The 27,872-nt window shown below is 34.3% G+C and overlaps 2 protein-coding genes across 2 annotated transcripts in view; one reads left to right on the plus strand and one right to left on the minus strand.

The window, feature by feature from the left end:
- Positions 1-1,172: 1,172 nt before the first annotated feature.
- LOC102578562 (microtubule-associated protein 70-1-like) lies at positions 1,173-6,726 on the minus strand. The gene is made up of 11 exons (XM_006354998.2): positions 6,424-6,726; positions 6,248-6,333; positions 5,317-5,382; positions 5,073-5,243; positions 4,809-4,979; positions 4,538-4,693; positions 4,297-4,443; positions 4,107-4,178; positions 3,483-4,013; positions 3,212-3,399; positions 1,173-1,617 (listed from the first exon to the last, which is right to left on the minus strand). Exons 1-11 carry the CDS (start codon positions 6,647-6,649, stop codon positions 1,578-1,580), a joined length of 1,854 nt encoding a protein of 617 aa, XP_006355060.1. The 5' UTR covers positions 6,650-6,726; the 3' UTR covers positions 1,173-1,577.
- A 3,545-nt stretch (positions 6,727-10,271) lies between these two features.
- The window catches only part of LOC102578906 (cleavage and polyadenylation specificity factor subunit 3-II), a 27,118-nt gene continuing 9,517 nt past the window's right edge, over positions 10,272-27,872 (plus strand). The window contains 13 exon segments of the mRNA XM_006354999.2: positions 10,272-10,402; positions 10,520-10,697; positions 11,642-11,714; positions 12,614-12,731; positions 14,276-14,349; positions 17,428-17,564; positions 18,486-18,549; positions 19,362-19,427; positions 21,327-21,396; positions 22,743-22,847; positions 23,062-23,203; positions 24,470-24,569; positions 24,928-25,427. Coding sequence (XP_006355061.1) covers positions 10,378-10,402; positions 10,520-10,697; positions 11,642-11,714; positions 12,614-12,731; positions 14,276-14,349; positions 17,428-17,564; positions 18,486-18,549; positions 19,362-19,427; positions 21,327-21,396; positions 22,743-22,847; positions 23,062-23,203; positions 24,470-24,569; positions 24,928-25,427 — 1,652 coding nt within the window. The 5' untranslated portion in view covers positions 10,272-10,377.

The raw sequence follows: 27,872 nt of genomic DNA on the forward strand, positions 1-27,872 counted from the left end.
GGGGTAAAGAGGAAGGGGAAGATAAAGTGTGACGCCAGGAGTCGAGAGACACGCAGAAGGAAACTGCAGAATACCTTTGTCTTTTTGGTTTTCTCCTCTTTTTCTTCGAAAATAGAAGATAATTTTACTAATTTATATTTTAAATAACTTTTTGTAAATTGACAAATAAATATGAATACTTTTTAGAAAAATTAATTGTAAAGGAAATATAGATTAATAGTTTATTGATTTAATAAGATGGATAACTAATATGAGACAATTATTTTTGCATAATGATGAACTAATATAGAAGATGGAGTACCATTTTTTTGTGCATTATTATTCCAAAAGATTAAAATGGTAATTAAATAGAGAAATTTACAAAAAGAAAATAAGAAGCTATTGGCTTTACTCGAGGTTAATGGTATTAAGGTACGTAGGAGTTAGGACTAGTTGTTTGTATCAAAGTTCGAATCTTAATCATATAAATTTTTATTATTAAGTTTATTTATTTATTATTCTTAATCATTAGTATGTTTGTTTTTTTGATATGTTATAATCAAATTAATAAATTTGAATAATTAATATATAAGTCTATAAAAAATCTATAAAAATTACCGTATCATTATCAACTATTGCCCCCTTTCTTTTTCTCATTCTCAACTTACACCACCTATCACCATTCACAACACAATCACCATCATTGTCAATCACATAATCAATTGTCACCATCCCATTTACAATCACCATTATTGTATGTAATAACCACCCGCTACTATCAACAATCATCATTATATATCGTTAACCACTGTCATCATTCACTATCACCATCAGCTATTACTATCTTCAACCATTAGGCATCAATCATTATTGTCCGTCGCCATCACCACTGGATACTATCCACAATACCACCATTAGTCAATATCATCCACATTCAGCATCCATTACCACCACAGCTACTAATTATTGTTGATACATTATTAGATTAATTTATTATTAATTAAAAAATATTTAATATTTTTTAGATAAAGACGAGCTATACATTCAATGAAGATCACGATTTAATTGCAAGACTATAAATTGAAATTCAATAGTTCCCTAGCAATTATTGTCCACTATTTACTTACCTACCTTTTCTCAATGTCTCTATGTTTCTCACTTCTTGAATTCGAAACTTAAACTTGACATATCTATGACAAACCTGAACCAATAACATATCACTTGAGCTGCAGATTACAAATATAGACTGCAAACAAGATGGAATAAAGAAGGCGAAGTAAGTGCCAACAAGCTATCTATACAACCACACAACCACTACCATATAAAATATTCTGCCAAACGATTAATTCAACTTCAATGGCTTAGTTCCGTTCCTGCTGATCGCTTACCATGCTTGGATCATAGCCTAAGTCAGAGGAACACACCAAATGTCACCTGTTGTACAACCAGAAAGCAGCGAGTACAGGCATCGACATGCTTGTTACTATTTTACAATCAACCATTAGAGGAAGTAGGAGAATTGAAAAGTAGGCAAGGAGCACAGCAAGCCTATGCAGAATCGCTTCTCACAGCTGCCTCTATGGGTTTTTTCTTGAGTGTTATTGTGTGCCTCGCGTTAATCCATTCCGTGCTACATTCCTGTAGATAATTACATGTTATTTGAAGTTAAAATTAAATAAATTTGGATGACTGGGCTAGGTGAAGTTCTACATTGTAGTGTTTCTCCTAGCACTCATTGCAAGGGTGAGTGAGTAGTAACAGAAGAAAATGAACTAAGCATTAAATCCTAGAGAAAGATAGTTTGCTAGCTAATGAATTTTACAAGTTGAGAATCGCAGCACCCATTCCCTTGTAGATGCACCTGCATTGCCTAGAAACGCCATGTTACAACTTGCCAAAGCTATAAAAGGCTATAGACATTTAACAAAGTTAAATATCTATAGTTAAATGGAGTTTTGGTAAGTTGTAACATGGAGTTAAATGTCTAAAGTCTTTTATAGTTTTGGCAAGTTGTAACATGGCGTTTCTACGCAATGCAGGTGTAGCTAAAAGAGATATGTTTACCTATAACTGCCTTTAGAACCCTCACCTGTATTCAACTTTAGCAACATAAATTGATTCTGAAAAGGATTCTCCAGGATGAAAATTATGTTTTTTTTTTTTGCTCTGGTATAAAGATTATATATCACTTATCAAAACTTAAAAAAGAAAAGAAAAGATTATACTCCAAGTCAAAGTCTGTCTTTTAAAGACTTCTTCAAGGAAATAAGTTATTAAATAAACTACGAGTGCAGAAAAGGGCAAGTCCTCTATATGCAATAAACCACAACAAAAGCTCACTAGACTGCTCTCCTCTCTTAATATTGTTCATGGAGTTATATTCTCCGGTGTCAATCCACCGGCTCTACAAGTCTACAGACATGTTTCCCTCCATAATTTTGTCAATATATATGGCTCAAGTCTTAATATGACAAGTTAGATAACTTAAAGCAAAAAATATTCGCATGTGATACGATCATCCGTTTCCACTACCATCATAGTTTAAGGCCTCAACAAAATAAATAAATTGATAACCAAGAAATCCCAAGGCCAATGGCACAGTCTACAAAACTCAGCAGATAATGGTCCGTCCCTCTACATTTATCCACTTAAATACCAGGCTTTTGTATGTGGTAAGGTTTGAACTCGTGATGTGCACATATCCCATACATTACAAATTGTGGCATTGCGCATTTACCACTTCACATTTTTTAAGGAAGTACTCACTACCATTATGTGTTAGGTAGCAACAATGCTAGAAACATGTGAATTTTCAATGTCAACTTGATACTGCTTTTAATAAAATCTTGCCTTATCAAGAAAAAAAGCTCCAAGCAAGGTGGTCTTAAGTCTTACCTGAACATGATCTTTTTAACTCGGGACATAGATATATATGTGGAGAACTACTAAAATTTCAACATATTTTGGACCAATCATTTCAAAAGTACAATGTGTTTGGTGCCAAAAACCTTAAAGGTTAGAAACTTGAAGCAACACAACAATTGTTGGTGTACTCTTCAGGATGTTAAATACGAGAATAGCATGCTCAATTTCATAGATTCTATTCAGGAATAGGTTGTTTGTTCATATAATACTCTTTCTTTTTGTTTTTGTACAGAAAGGTTTAGAGCTGTGTAAATCCCTGGCACCATTTTAGTGCCAGGATACAGTTTTTAATACATTGAAGGCATACCTTCCTGGAAGTGGCTGAGAACTGTTAACTGGACCCTTAGAATTTGCAAATCTTTTTGCTCTATTTTCTTGTTCCTTCTCAACACGCATGGCAGAAACCTCCTTCTCCATCGCAGCGACTTCCCTTCTCATCTTTTTGGCCTCAACTTCCATGGCTTTTGTTAAAGTCTCTACTTTCTTTGCTAACATCTAAACCACAAAATACTATCAAGCTTAGCAGAAAACCGGAGTGAGTGAAGGTAGTCATGATACCAATCAGAAATCGATCTAACCTCAATAGCGTCGTCTTTGTCATTAAGACTTTGATCCTTCTCATGACCAGCTTTCCTCAAGGCAATTACTTCTTTTTGCAGCAAATCATATAATACTCCAGGCACAGTATCCTCTGTTCTTGTCATTTGCGAGTCATTGAGTTTTTCATCTTGATTCGCTTTCCATAAATTGCTCTCAGTCTCATTGTCTTTGGTCCCATCACAGGACTTGCTGCTGTTGAAATTTGGGCCTGTTCCATTCAGAAGTTTTTTACTCCTATCCAATGATCTTGAACCACCATCAAACGACTTAGATGTCCCTTTTGCATGTTTCAACACTGTACTGGCCCCAGAAGATCTCAGCTGAAATGATGGTGATCTCTTGGGTAAAATGCCATTGGAGGTCAATTTGGAGATGTTGTCAGCACCACCCAGTGATCGCCGACGCGAAGGACCGTTGCTTGAACTTCTTCCATCTGGTGTAGTGCGAGCGCCTGTGCTAGTTGACTTTAATGTCTCTTCAAGGACCTTGAGCCTTAGATGATATTTCTCCTGAGGAGATTATCAAGGTTGAGATAGAAACAAATTATAGAAATAACATCTACATCATGTTAAGATACACCCTCTATTGGACAGAATTATTACTTTCAACTGGGCTTCGGATTTCGCAGTTCGTTCAGAGATTGCAAGCTTGTCACGTAACTGTTGCAACTCACCCTGCAGAACATTTTGTGAGACCAGTGTGAGCTCATTTACTTTATTCAGAACACAGTCGATTGTATCAGGACAAGATGCCCCTATGATCTAATGTCAAAGTTATGGAAAACTATCAAACCTGCAGAAACTTCCTTTCTTCAAGCCACTGTTTAACAGGCATTACTTTATCACTGGCGTCTTTCCATTCATTAGCAACCACGGTTGCTACCCTATTAGCTGTTACCTTGGCACGTGCTAGCTCCCGGTCAAGAGTTTTTCTTTCCTCCTGTAGAAAAGATAAGTAAAAGCATTCCACTTTAGGATTATCCACGTACAAACTATTTAGAGTATATTTTATTAAAGTATCGCAAATCGATTACATTCATCTCTTGAACTTTTCTTTGGTAATCCCGGACAGCATTAGCAGCAGCACCGCCAGCAAGAACAGCCTCTTCAAGCTCACGTACTGTTTGGGTAAGCTTTTCAACCTCTGCAACTTTTTGTCGATGCATTCTGTCTAATATTTTATTTTCTTCCTGAAATTTGTTTGTGTGAAAAAAACAAATAAGGGAATGATGATTTAGAAATTAATAGAACGACAAAGTGATCGAAGTTATAACAGCAGAAGCATAGTTTCTGAGATCAACATACCTGACATATTTCTATCTGTTTCATCAAGTCCTGGTTCTTGTTCTGAAGATCATCCACCATAGAAGCCTTTGCTAATGCTGACTGCACTGTTCTCTCAGCATCAAGTAGAGCTGCTTCTTTTGACTTAGTAAGACGGTCCAGTGCTTTATTATCATCTTGTAGCTTTGCAATCTAGGAGAAGATAGGCCAGAGAATGAGAAAATATCCTTCTATGAGGGTGAGGATATACATAATCACAGCCAGATGCAAAATACTGCCACAGACCTCCTGACGAGCAAGCTTGAGTTCAGCCTCCAAAGGTGCAAGAATGGCTTCAATTGGAGGCATATCATCATCTTTTTGAGCAGCATGAACCCTTCGAAGGGTGGCTTCTGCTGCAAACTGCGCTGTCATGGATGCCTTTTTCTCTTCATTAATTTTCTTAATTTCAAGATTCTGCCAAGCAAGAAATGTGTACAGTCATTAACAAAATAAAAGAAATTTTACAGGGAAGAATTTGAGTTAGTACCTTGCTTTCCAGAAGAGATTCTGTCAGCTTGAGCTTCTCATCAACCCTTGACCACTCGTCCGTAAGCTAACATCATAGAAAACAGTTAACAATATCAGCCTTTGTTCTTAGCACAAACCAATAGCTTTAAAATTAGCACAGGAAAATTAGTCATATGTACCCAACTCAAAGTGCCTAAGGGACAGATATGCAACACTACCGCTAAGAATTATGTTGCCAAAAAAGGCAACATGAATGCAAATACTAGTCTAGACCTGCCCATCAACTTTCAGTAGATTGCAGTTTTCAATAAGTGATGTGGAAGTTTGTAGAGTTATTCTTATTTTGGAACAAGCTGCCCTTAAATGTTTAATGAATCCACAAATTCAAATGTGAGTCCAAATGATTCGAACATCATTCTGTTGCTCGGCTCTCCCAAACTAAAGCAGAACTTAAAAGTAAATTCAATTACATAACAGCAATTCTCATTCAAACGAGACTTTTTCCAAAACAGGAGAATTTAAACAAGATAAGAACTGATTGATATTGAGGGCACCAGAAACTGCAGTTTGAATCTTATAATTTACCATATATTTCTCTGTTACAAGACGGTCATAACAAAATTCTGTCCTCTTGTCCTAGTTGTTTCACAACTCCTACAATTCTTGCCATACTCCGCGAATGCAGTCATTTTCCATTTCACACTCAATGCATCTCCTAGTCAACCCCAGTCTTTTTCAACAGTTTCAACTGTGATTACACTTGACCATTTAACTCAATTTTCTACATGTCAAAAGTGAAAATGATATCAATTTCTTACTTCCTCTTATCCTCAGTAACTCAAAATCATACTCTATTCACTTAGCAGTCGATAGCCAAATTAAATCAATATATCAGAAAGCATAAAATAGATAATTTCATAGCATGTCACAATGTAAGAAGTTAGCAGAACCTCTTCAACAGCCTTTTCCCGTAAGCGCTCTGACAATCTCAATGACTTGATCTCCGCCTGAGCCTCAGACAATTCTCGGTCCTTATCTACAATGACATATTCACACACAGTATTAACAGAAAAAAACAACAGAATTAGTCCAAAAGATCGCATTGAATACAGCTAGCAATACTGACCTCTAAGTTCATTCTCCAGTCGATTAAGCTCCACTTTCACCGGATCCGACCCGTGGAGAAGGTTTAAGAACTCATCAGCGTCAAGGCTTGGCCTCATGGACGTCCTTCTCCGGTAAGTCTTCCCTTCCTTGAACGAAGCTGCTACCGTCAAAGGCGTTGTAAAACCTGCAGTGTCACTCGTCGGCTGTCGCACATTGTAGCTGTTATCGCAGGAAACCTCCGCCATCTCCGATCTGTAAACTTCTACGGTAAGCTCACTTTCAATGAATAATTCATATTTACAACCAGTTGTATAGATATTAGATAGAAATGATTATGTAGATATTTATATAGAGATAATCTGTTGTTTAACTAATTTAAATTAGCATTTAAAAACAAATTCTTTATATTTAAATATTAAATTTGTAACTAATTAATTGTCTCTAGTATATTGGTCAAGCTCACATGGGACGCAGCTAGTAGGTACATGAAAAATCGTTAGTCTGTCACCATCACATAAATAAATAAATTGTGCGAATGACAATTTTGTATTTGGTTGAAGTAGTGACGGTGCTAGACGAAATAATTTTGAAATAAAATACAGGATTGTTCTATCGTGAATTTAATTGGAGATATTAATTTTGTTATTGTGTTTTCCAATTAAGTTATTGGCGATAATGATGATGTTTGTTGACAGCGGCAGTATTTATATTTTATTTAAATAGTTCATTCTTCCTCAAATGAGTTGAAACTTTAATTTGAAGCTCAAGGTATATCAATGCTTAACTTTAACTTAATTCAATGTTTTGCACCCTTCAAGCTCCCCCAAAGACAGATTATAAAGACCTTTTCTAGACTTTTCGAGCTTAAAATTTTCATAATTTTTTCGAGTTTAAAATGTTAAAATCTAAATTCCAAAGTGTTCTGTAGATAATCTTCTCCATTTAAAATCTCATTAATCCACATGTGGTGGAGCTTTATTGTTTTACATGATTAAGGAAAAAGGGGATTTGGGTGTTATTTGATGGGTTAAAATTATTGGATGGGTCGGGTTAATTAATTTCAAGTGAGATCGGATATTTTTATTTGATTTAAAAATTCCAGCCATTTGAGGGGCATATTTGTTAAGTCTTCTAATGACAGAGATAAAATTGATCCAATAGTAACGAACAATAAATTAATAAATGAAAATAGAGGGATGTTTTTTACCCTTCTTCCTTTATTATAATACTTATATTATTTGATGTTCAATTCTACTTCTTGAAAGTGATTCAAGAAATAAGTAATCAATGTTGAGAGTAAAAACACATAAAAAAATTTTGTCTCTTAATATGCTAAAAATAACAAGTAAACATGAAAATATATTTTTAGTATAATGTATAAGTAAAAGTGAACATAAATAATATAAAGTTAATACAATTTTTATTTAGATTTCTAAATCTAAAAGTTTCTCTATTGATCACTTACATTTACACTATTCAAAATTTGTATCAATTTAGATATTTATTTGACAAAGTAAATGTCGTTCACTCTCTTGGAGCACATAATACATCTAAAAATGCTTACTCGATTCGTTCCAAAATAAATATGTATATTTGAACTTATTTACCGTGCATTACCGGAAAGAGAAGTTATATAGTTAATCACGTGAGAAGGATTGGGGGAGGGCCAGTGAAGGGGGACGAAAAAGGGATAGGGAAAGAGAAATTTTCCTTTTCTTTTTTATATTTTTTACGTATATTATTCATTCACACGATATTAACTCGTTTTTAAGGGACATATCCATAAGAGTATCTTGTTATTCATGCCTTTGCGTGTGCTTAGGCTTTGCACTACAACCTTGATCTGGTCCACTCCACCTAAAAAAAGAAAATTTATTTTTTCATCTTTTAATTTAAAATGATTTTAGACACAAATAACATATATTCCTATTTAATTTGACACTTTATGCATACATAAAATGAACAAGGTGTTAAATTAATAGACTCATACAAATAAAGAGATAATACAAAATAGAAAATTCATTTCATTTCATTGAAAAGGAAGAAGAAGATTTTGGCATTAATAAGTTTGTTGTTTAGGCTAAACTTGCCATTTATCTCTCTATTAATTTGACATGCATCAAGTCTCAAAGATTAAAATAAAATTATTATCTAATTTGGTGTGTGGTCACTTTCGTAATTATTAACTTTCTCATAGGATGATGATGCTCACATGATAAAAATCCAAAGCCTCTTTGCCCCACTCAAGTTGTATGCCGGAATGACCATTTAAGATCTCTAATCACTATTTAAATTTGAAAAAAATAGAATTACTTTTTATGAATTTGTTGAAAATAATTCTGATATAGTTTATGGTGTTAAAAATAGAAGTTGCTATAATGAAAATATAGAATCTACATAAATAAAAAAAGATTGCATTCAATTTTATAATGACGTTGCTTCTTCAGTTCAAATCGAGGAATTCCATAAATATGATGCAAGGGAAAAAATGCTACTAGCAAAGAAATCCATACACTTCTAAAATGTGAGATTCTCTTCAACAACGATTAAATGTAGTTTATTATATATTGATGTATTTCGATTGAGTAAATGATAAAAATGCCCCCTTATGTTTGAGATGAGTAGAGACTTAAAGTATGCTTTGAATAGTTTTAGTATTTTGAATTTGTCATAAATTAATTGGATAGACGTATAGCAGAATTCAACGAATTTTACGAAAATGATTCATAAGTGACTAAAACTCTCTATTTCAATTTGTGTGAACGAAACATTTACTCCTTACGCGATTTTAAGCGCCAAATTACATACTACCACTCTTCTAAAAAACATCTATTATTCCTATGAATAATCACACAAAGAAATATAAAAAGGTAACGCCCATAATTATAAATTATTATTTGTACACAAATTTAACAGGTGTATTTTTACCCTAAACAAAGAGTTGTGCTTTCATTTCTTTGTTGAGATTGAAATCAAGTGAAAAGGTTAGGTATAATGCTCGCGGGCTAATTATTCAGAACCCGCTGACTCCAGAACGGGGGGGCGGCTCACTTGTTTTTTACGAAAAAAAATTCTGGATGACCGGAGCGCTTGTCTGTGATGGACCCCTTATTTTCGTATTTAAGGAAGGTATCCCTTAAATTCGAAAAAGAAGAAAGAAAATGGCATGGGTTTGGGAGCTCACCCTTTGGGTCTCGCTTCCAGCGCAGGAGGCCGGCATTTCCACGATTAAATAATATTTCATTCTGGTTGTTGCCTCCAAGTCTCTTGCTCCTATTAAGCTCAGTCTTAGAATTCTCCTCATGCTTTTTCCATCACGATTTTCTCCGTTGATACTCCGCATCTTCACAGAGAATTCAATTTCACCGGGTCCATGAGCAAATTATAGAAATTAAACACTTTCAATTTTCAATAAAAATGATTATGTTAAAAAACAAAGTATGCACTGAACTATTGAAATTTAAATTCAACAAAGTTAACACTTAAGTTTTCGTCAAGTATTAATCAAACTTTATTTATGAAGTTAACAGTAACTCACATTTAAAGGTACAATTGTATAGTTTCTACTATTTTTGAATTATTTCTAGACTTAAGTGTGTGATTCTTAAAAGTATAGTTTCTATTATTTTGTATATCTTTTTCATGTTTAGTAATTAGTATGATTTTTTTTGTGTATTATGAGGTTTTCTTTATATTTATGATTAATTTATATTTTTAATTTTTTTTGTCAAATCAATAAATACAAATTATTTAATATTTGATGAGGATTAAAATATACTTAGTACATAGTTAGGGGACTATTTTAAATCTGTCCGCAAACATAAGTAACCATTTTTCGTCATTTTCTCGCCCTAACTCTCACTATATATTTAACTTTTTCTTGAAGGCAGCTTTCACTAAGCAAAAAGTGAAAGAAAAGAACCGCGAAAGTTGAATTCTATGAATTCATAAGAGAAAAATTGAAAAAAAGAATATGACGATCGATTGTTTAGTTTTGGGTAAGCATTTGTTACTTTATTTTATTATACTTTTGATATACTATACTATATATACTATATGTATGCCTACCACATGTTTGATGAAATGCTGAAAAGAAACAATTTTTGAGTTTACAGGTGCAGGACAAGATGTAGGAAAAAGCTGTGTAGTGGTAACTATAAATGGCAAGAGGATAATGTTTGACTGTGGAATGCATATGGGACACGACGATCATCGGAGATACCCAGATTTCTCTCTTATATCGGAGTCTGGTGACTTTGACAATGCTCTTTCATGCATCATCATCACACATTTGTATGTTACTCTGCCACACCCCCTTATCATATGTTTCAATAAACCCCTTTACACCTTGTTGGATGGTTGTTACATTCTCCCTACATACCGAGACCGTTTGACTTGACATGAAGTTTAGGAGGAAAAAAAAGGACTACTTTTGAAATTTGTGTGGCAAGTTTTAAGGGAGAATTTTAAAATTAAATTGTTTCAATCGCATAAAAGCGACATTCTTTATGGAACAGATTAAAAAGTAGAGTGTGTCACATAAATTGGAATAGAGGGATTATCACTCATTAGGTATCATATTGATGAATATAATGTTTGGATAAATTGTATCGTTTTTACATTTTCATGTAATGCCATACATAAGCAGTATGATGAATAAATTTACAATATTAAAAGTAGGTTACACGGTAATTATTATAAGAAAAGGTAGAGCTAAAGGATAAAATATAATTATTACAAACATGGGCAAATTGAGGAAAAAAACAGATAACGACGCGATCACACCTACCATGTCGTTACATAAAATAAGACTTTTCATCCTTACATAAGGATAGATTTAACCATACGAATCAAATTTAAGTAATATCAATACAAACATTGTATTTAGATGTTACAATAGAATAGGTAACAAGATATGCCCCAGCATGGTGAGTCACATCCCCTATTTATATGATGGCTTTGTAATCTCTTACTTTTTGGTCTTGTTTAGTGATATTCAATGCACTTCTTTAGCGATAGGGGGAAATTTTTCCCCTGCTTGACGAATTGCATCCCCTATTACATGTTTATATCATAGTGAAAGTTGCTCTTTTGTTTAATTTGATGAAACTGATGACCCCCTTTAGAGACGGGGGAAAGATTTGCCCCAACTTATTGAATCACATCCCCTGTTAAATGTATATGCTATTTTAATATTTTTATCTGTATTGATCTAATCTAATGAACTTTGGTTGCAGCCACCTAGACCATATTGGAGCTCTTCCATATTTTACTGAAGTTTGTGGGTACAATGGCCCCATATACATGACGGTATGGAATTTCACTGTTATCCAGGAAAAGTATAACTCGTGATCTTAGAAATTGTTCCAACTAAAAAATCTATCTTACATTTACATGTAATAAACCTAATTTACCTAACATTAGGGATACACTTGTTATCAAAATGCAATATGAATCAATAAATATTGAATGTCATGGAGATTATAAAAAAAGTGTCACGAGTTGCTGTTTACATTAATTAGACAATGTGAAAATAAAACGTGAAGCAAAATTAGCACAAAAAGAGTTCTGTTTTGGACATATATCCAGATACTTCCTTTAAAATATTAAAGCACTAGAGTAGATCAAGTGATAGGGAGATGCCTTTTACAAATTAACAAAGACTCCCTCCGTCCCTAATTACTTGTCCACTTTTGAATTGGTACACATGTTAAGAAAACAATAATTGATATAGTGAGTTTACCATTTTACCCCTATTAATTAGGAAGTGGATGAATTAGAAACTTAAAATTTTCAAGAAGTTCTACCTTTTTCAAAGTAATTAATTGAGGGTATAATGGGTAAATTTTTTTGTCCTTTCTTGATATGTCAAAATGGACAACTAAAAAAGGAAATGTGGACAAATAATTAGGGACAGAGGGAGTATGTGACATAATTGGAAGTCGTTTGCCTACAGACAAACCAGATATGTTGGGAGATTTTTAAGAAAATCTCAATTTTGCTTCATGTTTTGCGCAATATTTTGAATTCCTCTTTTATTCACATCTGATATGTAATTATCAGCCCATGTAATATATGCTTTTAATATCCAAATTCTTTTTTTGCTAGAAATATTATGAATGAGCAAGAATGTGTACTTGGATTTTCAACTTAGTTTCGCCTTAGTTTATGGTCTACTCTGTGATCAACTTTAATAACTCATCCTTCAGTATCCAACAAAAGCTTTAGCTCCATTGATGCTGGAAGATTATCGCAGAGTTTTGGTTGATAGAAGGGGAGAGAAAGAGCAATTTAGTTCTGAGAATATCACAGATTGCATGAAAAAAGGTATCCTTTCTCCTACTAGTCACTTCCGTGACCTATTTATAGTATGATTAGTAATTGGTGGCAAATGGTTAGAATTTTGTACAGTTCGCACTATATGTTCATATTGCTTCCATTAAAGTTATCAACTAGGCAAGTTAACTTCTCAGTAGTTATACCAACTTTATTTGGGTCAAAGCAAAGGTAAGTTAGACTGAGCATATTTATGATATCTGTTGAGCAAGTACACTTTAATTTATTTAATTATATGCTCAACATGTCCCCTTATGTGCACTGCTCATTCTTTTTTCATGGCTAAGCACATAGAATTCTTTTTAATAATGAGTGGCATTGAGATTCGATCCCAAGATCTCTTTCTACTCTGATACCATATTGAAGTCAGTGTTGTCAAACCATATTGAAGATTTGAGGTGTGTGGCCATCTCATCTAAAAGCTTAAGCTTAAAACTGTTAGAAAGAACACACTTTTATTTACTTAATTATATTCTCAACAATCTCTCATGTTGAAATAAGACAGTAATATATATTGTGTATCACTGCCATAACCACTTACAACTCTAATATCCTATTAGTTCTCCAAAAAGAGAAAACCATGTGCAAAGCGGGAGCCATTTGTAATTGTTGCATATATATTGGTGATAAAAGCTAACTGACAATAATTGGGATTTTCCACTCCTCACATGGTTGCATGGGTGCATTGCCTGACTAATGGACATACCCTTTCTGTTTATTTTGGTTAAATCTGCTGTCTCAGTTGAGCTGCAAGTCTGACATATGCACAAACCTTTTCTGTCCCCCCCCTCCCCCCCACACACACACAAAAAAAAAATAAAAAAAATTAAATTGACTGCTGCAGGCTCTTGACAGTTGACACCATTACTGTGGTTTCAATGGTTCTAATAGTTGCCTTCTCTGACTCATAGGTTAACTACACGAGCTTCTTATGTGGTTTCACTAATTATCAGTCTAGTATGATAACTATGTTAAATGTGTTACTGCTGACATCAATGGATCATGTAGCAGTAACAGTGGCTTGTTCTGCTGCCTCCAGAATCCCACTGTTGAAACCATTCAATATTATTGAGCTTATTACATGTCTACCTACAACTCAGAATTCACACATTGAGCCATTTAGGCACACCGAGATCATAGGGAACTACATTCTTTTGGTAGAGATAGATTATCCGTATTAGATCTTGCCAATACTTCATGCTAAAGTTATACTGTGGAAACAAAACAAAGGGAGAACAGACGGTTCTCATTGAAGTACAAGTATTTTATGAAATCGCTAAATTAAAGCTAGACTTCTAAAAGTTGGCAAGAGAAGCTAGATTCCAAGAGATTGCTGATTGAACTCCTAGATTGAGCAATATTAATTTAATGCACATGCAAGATTGGATTGATGAGTGAAGTGAATTCTACCGATCTAACAAAATGCAGCTATTACATAAGTTAGCAGACATGCTGAGCTAATGATATTTTCTGCATCTTTTCTCTTATTCATCTCCAAATTGATGTGTTATTTAACTTTTGCAATTGGTTTGCAGTTACTGCAGTGGATTTAAAGCAGACTGTGCTGGTTGATCGAGACCTTCAAATTCGAGCATACTACGCTGGACATGTATGGTTTAAACTATTCATTCATTTGCACAAACACTCCAATAACTTTTTCACATGCATTCATTGGTATCAAGCAGATTGACCTGTAGGTTTTCTTTTCAATCTTAAGGGAAAAAGGGACCATCAATTAATGATGAAAACAAAGCCACATCAACTTAATTCACGATAACAAGTCTGTTTAGATTGACTTATTTTAGGCAGTGTTTTAAAAGGCGGGGGCACGAGGTGAGACGTTTTATGTAGCATGGGTGAGCTGTAAGTCCCGAAATATGGGGGTAATTCCCATGGATCTACGGGGTATATCTCATGTATCTTTAATTTTATAACTATGAAAATAAGAAAATGTAAAAATTTCAATAACTCTGCCAATAAATTCAAATAAATCACTAGTCATATAGAAAAAAATATTATTATTATTATTTTAGAAAGGTATCAACACAAAAAATGATAATATTCGAGATCTTAAAAATAAAATCATCATCCGTTTCATCATTGATCTCTACTTCTACTAGTCCTTCCCATTCTCAACTAATATTTGCACTGGTTATGTTTACATATTTCAAAGAAGAAGAAATTTAACAAGTGTAAGAGCAATGACAAAAATGGATAAAGCTGTGTCAAGAACGTAGTGTTACGGAATCTCTATCCTATCAATTTCAGGCATGACTATCTAGAATACTATTTATGGGAGTGTCATTTTCTATGAGAGGTAGAGAGACTATTTCTGGAAATAGCCTCACTACCTCCACGAGGTAGTGGTAAGGTTTGCCTACATTCTACCCTTCCCAGACCCCACTTGTGGGATTTCATTGGGTGTGTTGTTGTTTGAAAAAATCTCTACAACATGAAAATATGATAACATTAAGTATAAAAATCACTACCCCAATAATAAAAATATGATTATATACTTTTAAAATATTTAAAAACGAATTTATCGCCCGGGACTCACACTTTCATGTCCGGGGTTTATGCCCCAACTAGGTTGTACGCCCTATGGATCTACACTTTTAATTTTACTCTGGAACATTTTTGTTATGCCCCGCCCCGTGGCTCGCCCAGAAAATGCCTTTGGAAACACTGATTTAGGTGCTTCTAAGCAGTTTTGTAGTTTTAAGGTAAAATAAAAAGTGATTTTAAGCACCTGTTTTTAAGCTGAAATAACAAAAATAAGCCAAAAGTCACAGGTAAAGATTTCTAACTTATAACTTTGTACTTACAAGTCATAAGTTATAAGCCCATACAAATGGACTCAATGTTAGAAAAGGATTATGAATTGGATTAAAGGGAGTTAGGTATATCATCTTTTCAAATTTTAAAGGAATGGAAAATGAAGATTAAGAGAGTTAGGTATATCATCTTCTCCTTTAGGTTGGTTTGATCTGAAAGTGTTCTCAAGTTTAAACTGGCTATTTTCCTGGTGCGTATTTCATATTTCAACTTTTTAGAACTGATTATTCCCTTTCCAACTGACCTACATTTCTGAAGCATATGCAGATTATTGATTGACTCTTCTAACCTCCTCTTCTCTCACACTCATACGCGATCTTGTGTTAGTGCTTCTGGATACAGCTAATTTACTCGATAGCTGTGTGAAGCACACTAGATTTTCTGTGTTCTTTCTTCAATTTGGAAGCTACAAGCAGCTATATATACTCCATGTCAATAAGCAGAGCTGTGTATGTTTGTCTTTTTCTTTCCTGGCTCAGTTTCTCCAACTTGAGTGAGAACAATTTTTTGTTGCATTTGGAAGTTCCTCAATTAAAGCAGCAACACAGCATTATCACAAAACAAAAAGAAAATAGCAGCCTTGAAAATCCAATGTCTTAAACAATGAAAAGAGGAGAGAGAAACAAAAACACCTAATTCATAATATGTCTACCACCAATAATAAAAGAATGCTACTTATGAAAGTGATAATGCGAAATATACTACCAGCAGAACCCACCCTTCGGGGGGCCCCATTTGTTTGGACTTGGGACTTCCATGTTGGAGGTCTCAAGTTCGAAACCCCATGCCAGCGAAAGCAAGAGGTTTGCCTTCTAGGTTGAGCTCGTCGCACCAGGCTTGCCTACTGCAGGTTACTTCTCCTATGTGGTTAGCGAGCTATTGCATAGGAGCGGGGGTTTTACCCTGTGCGCACCCAAAGGATAGTGGCTACGGGTTTCCCTTGTCATAAAAAAAATATATATACTACCAGCAGAACCCACCCTTCGGGGGGGCCCCATTTGTTTGGACTTGGGACTTCCATGTTGGGGGTCTCAAGTTCGAAACCCCATGCCAGCGAAAGCAAGAGGTTTGCCTTCTAGGTTGAGCTCGTCGCACCAGGCTTGCCTACTGCAGGTTACTTCTCCTATGTGGTTAGCGAGCTATTGCATAGGAGCGGGGGGTTTTACCCTGTGCGCACCCAAAGGATAGTGGCTGCGGGTTTCCCTTGTCATAAAAAAAAATATATATACTACCAGCAGAAACCAATTGATCAATCAGGAAGTTGACACCACACTACTTGTGTATATACTCATACATATATAGGATTCCCCCACTACATTGGCGTACTGACTTGCGGAAAAATAAAAGCACTAAAGATAACCTGATTGCTAATGCTAGCTGCAAGTTCATTCTTGGAGACAGTCATGCAATGCAAATTATAAATCTGAGCTTAACATAGATGCACATATTGTCCTTCTCTATATTGCTGCTGTCTGCCTTCCTTTGTTTCCCTGTAAATATGGCACATGTCATGGGTGATCTCATGTGGAAGACATTTGAACCACCAGCAAATGTGGAAGAAAAACATGAAGGAGTAAAATTAAAATTCTGGATTGATGAAATGGAAAAGAAATTTGTGTTTATCCCTATTAGTTCATGATGTTCTAAACTAGCTGTCTTGTCAAATATTTTAGATATCTTTGATTGAAATCTTTTTATGTATCAGACAAACATTCCTTCTTGTGAACTTCAACTCAACTCACTTCTATTATTATACACAAAAAGAATAGAGCCAGAATTTTGTCATCCAGCTGTAAATCATGCATGAAAGGTCAATCAATATGGTGTTGTGAATATCAAACTCTATGTCTAGGTTCTTGGTGCTGCAATGTTTTATGCTAAAGTGGGTGATGCTGCTATGGTATATACTGGAGATTATAATATGACGGCTGATAGACATCTTGGAGCTGCTCAAATTGACCGGCTGCAGCTGGACCTTGTCATAACAGAGTAAGTAGTGGATACTGGATACCATCTAGAAAATCACCTGCATATACATCATGGTTGTACCTGTCAAAAGAATACCATGGTAAACAATCTTGGTCAAATATTTAGTCTAAATCAATATTGATGATCATTTTTCCAGTTCCTTTTTTATTTCACGATTTTCTGCATTTCAAGTGGATTGATGACTTTTGAGTCCCACATCAATTGTGGGAATGGAAATTCGACTCCTTACATAGTCGGCGACAATCATCACCCCTTGATCTAGCTTTTGGGGTTAAGTTAGCCTCAAGGTCCATTTCTTTATCATGCTATAGAGCCATACCCTTCCCAATTCATTCTTTACCCGACGTTGGGCCCCATCTTATATTGTCCACTCTGTGTGTGCAAGGGGTGTTGAGTCCACATTGGTTGTGAGAACGGAGATTGGACTCCTGATATGGTCTTGACAATCCTCACCTTTTGAGCTAGCTTTTGAAATTGAGTTAGGCCTAAGATCCATTTCTTTATCAATGACCATTATCGGTTTCCTGATTTCGATGCTCTTTTGGCTAGGCTTGGCTCAAAAAATAGTTTGCACTTAAGAAAAAGTATGATTCAAGATTTGATGAAATATTGACTAGCACCAAAATCATAGGTTAGTTCTTGCCAAGATTTATGTCTCCTGCTAATTGGTTTGACTGGAACATCGCAGTGTGAAATGGCATGAACTTGATGTAGTATCCTCCTTTTCCCTGTCTTATTCCTTGTTGGTGGTATCATATTAGTGTTCTTTCCTTCTTATAGCCTCTTCAAGACAAGTTACAATCATCACTTTTGATTCAAAATTTGTAGATATCCTGATAAATAAATTTAATGGAAATATCCTTGTTTGAAAAATGATTTTTTTTGCTGCGAAGATCTCTACTCATAATTTTGTTCTTACAGGTCAACTTATGCAACCACCATCCGCGATTCCAAATATGTTCGGGAGAGGGAGTTTCTCGAAGCAGTATGATACTTTTGGCTACTAAAAAGAGTTCTTTTTTCCGATATCGTGCATATGTTTTTCTTATGATTTCTGCTTACAACACATTGCTCTGACAGAATATGCTTGTGAGTGTTTGCAAGGGTCTTGTCTGAATATCCTTGTCTGGGGTGCTATGCTTTATATCCCGATGTCAATGACTAATGTTGATTGGTATAAGGACCCTAGTCTAGTTCTGAAGCATTGACTCTTCTAACAAAGTCAAAAGCGAGTGATGTGATTTGCAGAAGTATATAAATAGTTTGCATGGTGTGCTCACAGTGATTTTAAAGTTGCAAGTACAATCTGAGTGCTGTACTCCATACCTAAAACGATATTTTGCTTGTGAATTGACCAAATCATAGTTATTGTCTAAGTGTCTCTTAAAAAGTGGTAGGGAAAGAGGCTGCATTGCATTTTCTTTTAGCTGTCACCCCTTGATTGATGATTGATTTCTAACACTGAACAAATCTGTACCAAAGGGAATTTGTGTTTTGTTTAAAAGATGTATGCACGTGCACGTTGTTTTCTTTGTTTACTGCACTTCATCAATTACTGCAATTAGCCATAATCTCTTTCAGTTGTATATTTTTTCTGCTCACTTTGCTCTATTTCGGAATTGGAGGGTTTTTGTCTAAAACATTGTGTTTATTGCCATTCTCTATTATTAAGAGTCCTTTATTTCTAAAATATTTGTGATTCTTTTCTTGGCATTATCCATTCAATTTGCTTTATTATATTGTTGAATTCGTTTTTATTTACTCTTGCTTTAATACCAAAATTTGATAATTTTTTAGATTCACAAATGTGTTGATAGCGGAGGAAAGGTGCTCATCCCTGCATTTGCTCTTGGAAGAGCTCAGGTTTTTATTCTTTATTTTGGCTAGATTATAAATCAACTCTATTTTTTTCCTTTTTTCTTTTTGATAAGGTGTCTGGGCTATCTTGCGCGTATCTCGACTAATTCAACTGGATACTTGTCACTAGGGGTGGGTGTTCGGTTCTTCGGTTATGGAAAAATGTGCAACGAACACCGAACCGATTTAGTTCAGTTTTTTCAAAGTTCGTCTATTCGGTTTTCCAAAACGTTTTTTTGACGCAAATGAGTAAAATAAAATAAGGACCAAACCAAATTAAGTATAACGTTAATACTAGAATTATACCAATATATGGTACTAAATTACTAATTATACCAAAATTATATTGGAATTATACCATATGTAATACTAATTATACCACTATTATACTGGAATTATACTATATATAATACTAGATTACCCACTATTATGTTAGAATTATACCACATATAGATAGTACTAATTGTACCACTATTATATTGAAATTATAACATATATAATACTAATTATACCACTATTATCCTGTAATTATACCATATATAATACTTACATTTAATTGCCAATAAATGTTAATTAATCAATTATGATAAGATTCTATAATAATTAGTGATTTAGTACTGCACAATTGTATTTTCTTTTTACATAATAGAGAGGATTAAAACTTGAGTTGTGAAACAAATTTAACACGTGAAAGTTGGCACATATGGATAACCGATCCTTTTAATGAATAATTATGGAAAAAATAGGAAACATTTCATTGGAATTGACGAGCGAGATTCTGTCTGGAAATTAGATAACTTGTTCTTTGGTTTTTGCTAATTTTAAAATATTTTAATAAAACTTTTTATTAATAAAAGTTTGGTTCTTCGGTGCACCGAAGAATCACGACCCTTAAATGGAACACCGAATCGAAGGACCAAACTTTTGAAAAAAGAAGCCGAAACCAAAGGGCCAAATTAGTTAGGTCTGGTCTATTGATATTTATGCCCACCCCTACCTATTACTCACCAACAACATGTACCCGGTAACTTTGTCCTTCGAGGCTAGAACAGACAGGTAGAAGTCACCTAGTTTTTTCGTTTCTACTATAATTTGAACCTGAGACCTCATGGTGCTCAATCCACTTCATTGACCACTAGGTCTCACCTTGGGGTGCTAAGTACTAACTCTAGCTTTTTAGATGCCTAGATTTAGGACATACTTTAGCTTTAGGTCTTCTATAATGACAAATAATTGAAGGGAGGGTGGGGACAAGTGAACATAACATTACTGAAGAGTTAAATGTTAATCAGTGGTCCTAAACTTCTAATCAGTATTTTGTTTCCAGACATTCCATGAAGAATGTGGTCAACTAGTCCAAACTCTAGTAAGTTATGCATGTAGCTCTCTGAGCTGTCTGTCAATTTGGTTTCAAATATTTGATTATGAGAAACTAAGACATCAATGCTACAAGAGCTTCTGTTAGGCTTGTATTTATTTGGAAGTCCAACTCACTCCAACAAGAGCACCACATCTGATAGTGCCTATGTATAAGTAATGGTTTACATATTTCAATCAATCAACTTGTACCTCAATTCCAAACTTGTGGGAAGTGAGTATGAATCCTCTATATCTATTCCACTCTATCTGCACTCATTTCACTCTAATATTAAATAAATAAGGAAAATTAGGAGTTTTCTAAGTCTAGAGGTTCTCTATATCTCACACTTATCACTGCTACTGATTTATACATGTGTGGTATAAGTTGCCGAATTATATAACTGATAAACATGGGCTTTCCTCAATCTTATTCTTGATGTTTTTCTTTATGTTCTTGCTGCTTCTTACAATTTTCTTTTCTTCTGCACTGTAATATATTATAACACAAGTATTTATTTTATTGGTGAACTATACTTCTCCAAACAGGAACTCTGTATGTTATTGGATGACTATTGGGAGCGGATGAATCTTAAAGTTCCTATTTATTTTTCCGCAGGTTCTTCTCCCTTGATTTCCTTGCATAATTCCTTTTGTCATTGCAGTTATGTGATATTTCTTTGTTGAAATCTTGGTCCTTCCTTGATCAGATTAGAAGAATTAGAGTCGGAACTAGAATTCTGCAAGTGCACATATATCTCTGTAACTTTATGTGTGATTTATTAAGTGTTGTTGGAGCTATCAAGCTGTCTGCACTATAACATGCCAAGCAATTTTATGTTATATTTAAAAGCTAAAAAAATAAGCCTCCCTGTGTACGTGAAAAATAGTTATTACTTGGTACAATGTATGCCTTTTAGGATATCCTACTTAGATTTATTGGAGATACCTATGATAGTGTTGCATACGTTTGTTACCGTCTTTAATTACCAGATATTTCCCTGCCAAAAAGTTATTGTGCATGTCAGTAATAATAATACAGCTTCTAGCCACCAGGTTTCGAACTTGAAATGAGATTTTTTCCATTCCCAGTTCCACAAGTCAACAAAATGGGGTTATGATCAGATATCAACTTTGGTAGAATGGTTTGCTTGATTTGAGAGAAGCTCTCCCCTCATTCTGCACAGTGTAAGAACCTAGCAATTCTGGAGGCACAATCAAAATCCTCACCCCTTCTCCAAGTGAAGGATCCTCCAAATAAAGGAGGATCCACCAATTCTAATTCCTCTATGCAATTGGAAAATTCAGCCATGCCCCCACTTAACCTGCGGCAGTTTATTATCTCTGAGGGATATCTAGTGACATTAAAGTCACCACATACTATCCATGGCCCAAGACAGGTGCTTCTCACATTGATCAACTCTTGCCAGAGTGTCCTCCTAGTCACTCTATTGCAGTCAGCATACACACCAGTTAAATGCCAGCTCCAGTTATCATTTAAACTGGTGAACTTGCCTGTTATGCATTGGTTGCCATCCATCACCATCTCCCCATTCCAAATTCTTTTATCCCAAAGAATTAGGATTCCCCCACTGCTCCCCTGAGCCTCCTTTTGGATTTTTCCCATCCATCTATTGTGCCGTATACTCTGAATAACATTGTCTATGTGACCATCAAGGTTTGTTTCTACCAACACAAAGACATTAGCCCCTCACTGTTGAAGAAGCTTTCTCACTAACTCCCTCTTACTTCCCCCATATAACCCCCTAACATTCCAGGAGATTACAACTGCAATAGTTTAGCCTTGAATAAATATTTTACGTATTTCTTACACTAGGTTGTCATATTAGTTCTCTTAATTAATCTTTTTGGTGGTACAATAATTCTGCAAACATTTTGGATTTACGTAATCTTTTTTTGGTAGTTTGACGCCTTATTCTTAATCCTGAGCTACTGATCTTTCAGGTTTGACTATACAAGCTAATATGTACTATAAAGTTCTCATAAACTGGGCCAGCCAAAAGGTGAAAAATCTTTCCGCAACACGCAATGCATTTGACTTCAAAAATGGTGCTTCCTCTATCACTCATTGCAAGCTTTAGGAAATTGTAGAAATACTAAAACAGTAACAGGGATCACCAAGCTTTCTTGTTCCACGATATTCCTCTTTCTGTATTCCTTAGTAGTTCAAGTGAAAGATTAAGATTTATCTAAAAAAGTGAATGATTAAGATCATACGTAATGCTATGCTCATATTACATTATCTGATGCTTGTACTTTGTAGTCCACAGTTTTGAACGTTCCATGATAAATGCTCCTGGACCTTGTGTTTTATTTGCTACTCCCGGCATGTTAAGTGGTGGATTTTCACTTGAAGTTTTCAAGCAATGGGCTCCGTACGAACAGAACCTGATAGCTCTACCAGGGTACCACCTTTAATTCATTTTTATTTAGTATCTCGTCATGAGACAAAAAGAAAATGCATTTACAAATGTTAATGATACATCCTTGCTTTTGTCTTTTAATAAAAGATGTCTGGGTTCAGGGACAGATTTATAGCCCAATTTGTGGTGCACGTGAACCCATGGTCTCTCGGGCAAACTAGTATTTTATATACATATTCTTTTAGAATAGATCTAATATTATGTGCTGGCTCCCATGCTCCAAAAAAGTCAAATGGTGCACTTCGTTGAACACTGGGTTATTTGCCCAGAGGAACAAGGATCAATTCCCCCCTAATACTTCCTTTTTTCCTACTTTCTTTCGTGGTTTTGCCCACGTGGTGCACCCATGTTATACAAATTCTGGATCCGCCTTTGCCTGGGTTGAGTAAGCTGCTTCAAAATATTTGTCAAGTATTTGCATGCTCTTTTGCTTCTTGAATCTGAAACTCTTGAAGAAAAACTTATAGTTTATCTTTACACGTTGTCAGCATTACCAAAATGCTATTGAGAGCGTAAAATCATGAGAACTGACTTCCATCAACTTTGCGAGGTGCAACAAAATTTTCGTTGGATCTAATGTCTCAATAGACATTCTTTCTTGGTCGAGATGATTGATACTGCTCCTAGCATCAACTGATGATTGTCAACAGTTGTTTCATTTCAAAAGTGAATATTTTCAGTCATTCTTTCCTGCATCGCTGAACCTAAGCACTTGGTGATATCTTTAGTACCAGGAGAAAGTGGGAAGTCAAATTAGAAAACGAAGCTCAGGGTTTGACTTTTTGCAATTCCTTTGGGAAAGAGAAAATTGAAACTCATAAATAGGGATGTAAACATTTCATTCGTAATGCTCATTTCTTGTTTATGTATTTTAATCTTTCGGTGTTCCACATCTCATGTTTCTTTCCTTCTTCCCTGTCAACTTTTCCATATAGGAGTTTTAAGGTCAGCTAGATTCCATTATAAATACTCCCTACTCTGATTGTGTTCTTTACCCTTTACTGTAAAACTCAGTTGAGCACATCAAAAAGAACAGTGGTATGCTAACTTCATCAATTAATTTTTCGGCTATTGCCTCAGTGAAAGAACTTAAAGCTCTCTCATTTCTCTTTTTACACGTTTAGACTTTAGTCATAAGGATTATTGTTCTTTATCACCATTAGGACTATGTGGCTTCCTATTCCATTTTCTTTGTCACCATTTTACCTACACTTATGTTCCTACTATCCTTTGAATTCTATTTTTCAGATATTGTTTGGCTGAGACAGTAGGACACAAGTTGATGAGAGCTAAACCTCCTGCCAGAATCGATGTTGATAAAAGCACCCAGATTGATGTGCGCTGCCAGGTACTTCTATTCTTGTATCCTCTTAAATTTGTTCAATTCCACGACATACTAGCTCTTTTGTATCTCTGTCTTATCATATGCTCCATTACAATGATGATATTTTTACTCGAATGACTCTTCAAACAACTGTTAAACTGTCTGGTAATGATCACGTTAAGAGTTAAATGTGAGGGTTCCTGTCATTTTTCCTTCTGTACAAAATTGTCTTTGTTTCTCTGTTTTAGATCTCTACTTTGGATATCAAAGCTTGAAATTATGGATGATATATAGAAATATTTTCAGTTTCTAATTTTTTTTTGTTATTTAGCTGTGATCTTTCTAACTATACAAGTTTATCTGTTTCTTGGATTTTTGCCAGATTCATCAGCTGTCTTTTAGTCCACATACTGATTCCAAGGGAATCATGGATCTGATCAGATTTCTGTCACCCAAAAATGTAATACTTGTACATGGGGAAAAGCCCAAGATGGCATCGCTCAAAGAGAGAATTGAATCAGATCTTAGGATCCCATGCTATTATCCTGCAAATAACGAGTCTCAGTGCATTGAATCAACTCAATATATTAAAGCTGAGGCATCCAAATCATTTCTCCAAAGTTCTTTGAGCCCAAATTTCAAGTTTCTAAAAACAATTTCAAGAGCAGACACTGGTTTCATTCTTAATGAGAGAGCTGAGTCTTGTATACAAGTATGTGATGACAGAGTAGCTGAAGGGGCAGTCATCATGCAGAAAGACCAGCACCCAAAAATTGTACACCAGAATGAGTTAATGGACATCTTAGAAGCAGAAAATCATAAAGTTCAGGTTGCTTACTGTTGTCCAGTGTGCGTCCCTAATGAACCTAAAAATGTAGCTTTGTCGCCAGGAGAAGATATGCATGCTGTGCTTGATAAACGCTCCTTACTGCATTTATTATACACAAAACTCTCAAATGATTTTCAAGATGTAACCATTCAGAATGATGGAGACCGTCTCCAGATAGAGTCGTTGACTGTCTCTCCCTGTCCGAAGGAGAAGTGTCCTCATAGAAGACATGTTAATCCTGTTAGCACATCTGAAGCAGTAAACTTTTGCTGCACGTGGTCAATGGAAGATGAGAAACTTGCTTGGAGGGTCATCTCAATCATGAAGAATTTGGAGTTGAAGACAAGTGCTCATTTAGAATTGAAAAAATGTTCTGATGAGGGTTCTTAGTGGAGACATGATTCAGTTTACTCTGTTATGAAATGTCAAGAATCATCGTGTAGTCAATGCTCGATAATTACAGCATCTGGAGTAGTTGACTGTATCAAGTGCTATAACGTATAGTCATATCGTGTAGTATTCTTTTGGGGTTTACAAGAAGAGGAAAGAAGTATCCTCAGAAAAATCAATTGTAGTTTGACTGTATCAAGTGCTAATGTGAAGCTTACATTTTTTGCAATGAAGAAATATTGAGCTCTTTGGGACTATAGCCTGTTTTATGCTCATGACAACACTTAGCTTTGCTTAGTGCTTTTTCTGGAATACAATTTTTATTTCCTTCTTTGGTAAAAGGATGAGATTTTTGTTGTGGTAGTTGTTGATGCTCCTCATATACTTGTTACTAGCAGCAAATCTGCACTTTGGTATTTTTTTTATTTCCAATAGTTGTTGCATAATGATCTATACAGTGGGTTGAGAATCATGTGGTTTCAGTCTTTCACATTTTGATTTTAGCGGAGGCAAAAACATTAGGTAATTTCTTTTGGTATGTCCAAGCATTGAGTGCTTGTGCTTATGATGTCATAGCTGAGGGGTTCTTGTGTTCGCGTGAATTATGATCCGTTCCTAGATCATGTAGTAATGTTATATTCTTCTTAAAAAATACTTAAATATATGTGTGCATTCAAGTTTAAAGTGTCATATAATAAGATGGTTACTGGTACACCTATCTAGATGATGTTACAACAATAATAAAAAAATCAGTGCACCTCTCTATGTGAGGTTAGGAGTTCAAATTTTATGTTTATCTTTTTTTTTTCTTTCTAAAATTGGTTGCACCTCTTTAAGTGATTATCGTCAAACATGGATGCATAACTAATATATGAGAAAAATAATAGTATATATTATACCACATTGTTGTCTCAATCTGTCAACATCCTAATAATTAAATGGATTTCTATAAGCTCACATTTTCTTAACAATGAAAAGGGCCAAGGGGTCATTTGTTCTGTCGATAAAAATATGCAAGGATTATAATGTAGAAATTGTAATATTGAATTTATAATCCCTGGATTATAAAGTGATATGATATACTTTTTTTTATGAATATTTGATTTAATAGATTGACAATAAAATTTACAATTCAAATATATCATTAGAGGCTTTACGAGGCATCCTTATTTGTTAACTACATATTTATCGAGAGAAATAAGCAATTGTATTGAAAAAAAAAGCAAATACAATCCCTTGTCTAATCAAATCTTGAATAGTTAGAACTTAAAAATATTTTATCTCTATTATATTTTTTTTATGATAAATACATATTGATGGTCAAGATTTGATAACAAAATTTCATTAAGTTGATATTTGACTTGAATTTCACATTTAGGTTTGTCAATTTCTATTCAACGTTGTTGTATTATAATTGTCAACATCCTACTTATATTATCAAATGACTTTTTTATCTTCTTAAACAAGAAGATGACATGATAATAATGAAAATAATTAAAAGGTTGTATGATTTAAAGATAAAGTAATGTAAAAATTATAATTATAAAAAACAGTATTGTGATTAATAATCCCTAAATTATGAAGTCCATATAATTTTTTTTGACGACTATTTTGTTTCATTGAATTAAAAATAAAATATACATGACATAATAAAATAACATGTACTCCTTTGATTATAGATTGTATAAAGTATTTCTTTTTAAAAAAATTCTAAAATTATCCTTATTCTTAAAGTAAAGAAGTAAGAAAGAGAAATAAGTAATCACTAATCATCGGTATTTTGGTCTTTTACGTATTTGCTTAATCAAATCTTTTCGAAAAAATATTTTTAGAAAATAATCATTTATGTTTGACTATTTAATTTAAAAAAATATATTTTTCAATACATATTTTATGATCATAAATTAAAGACATACTAAATATTCAATATACTCTTTATTTTTATTATCTTAAAAATATCATATAAAAAGTTAAAATAATTTTTTTTTTTTTTTTTGGAAAAAATAAAAAGAAAATTTCGCAAAATGTCCCTTATCCTATTTGTGTCTGTCTTTTTATCAAGTACAAAGATGCTACAAAATTGTCAGTAGCCAGACACAGCTCCCCCA

This window comes from Solanum tuberosum, unplaced genomic scaffold (genome assembly GCF_000226075.1).
Source record: "Solanum tuberosum cultivar DM 1-3 516 R44 unplaced genomic scaffold, SolTub_3.0 scf00189, whole genome shotgun sequence".
In the NCBI taxonomy this organism is placed as follows: domain Eukaryota; kingdom Viridiplantae; phylum Streptophyta; class Magnoliopsida; order Solanales; family Solanaceae; genus Solanum; species Solanum tuberosum.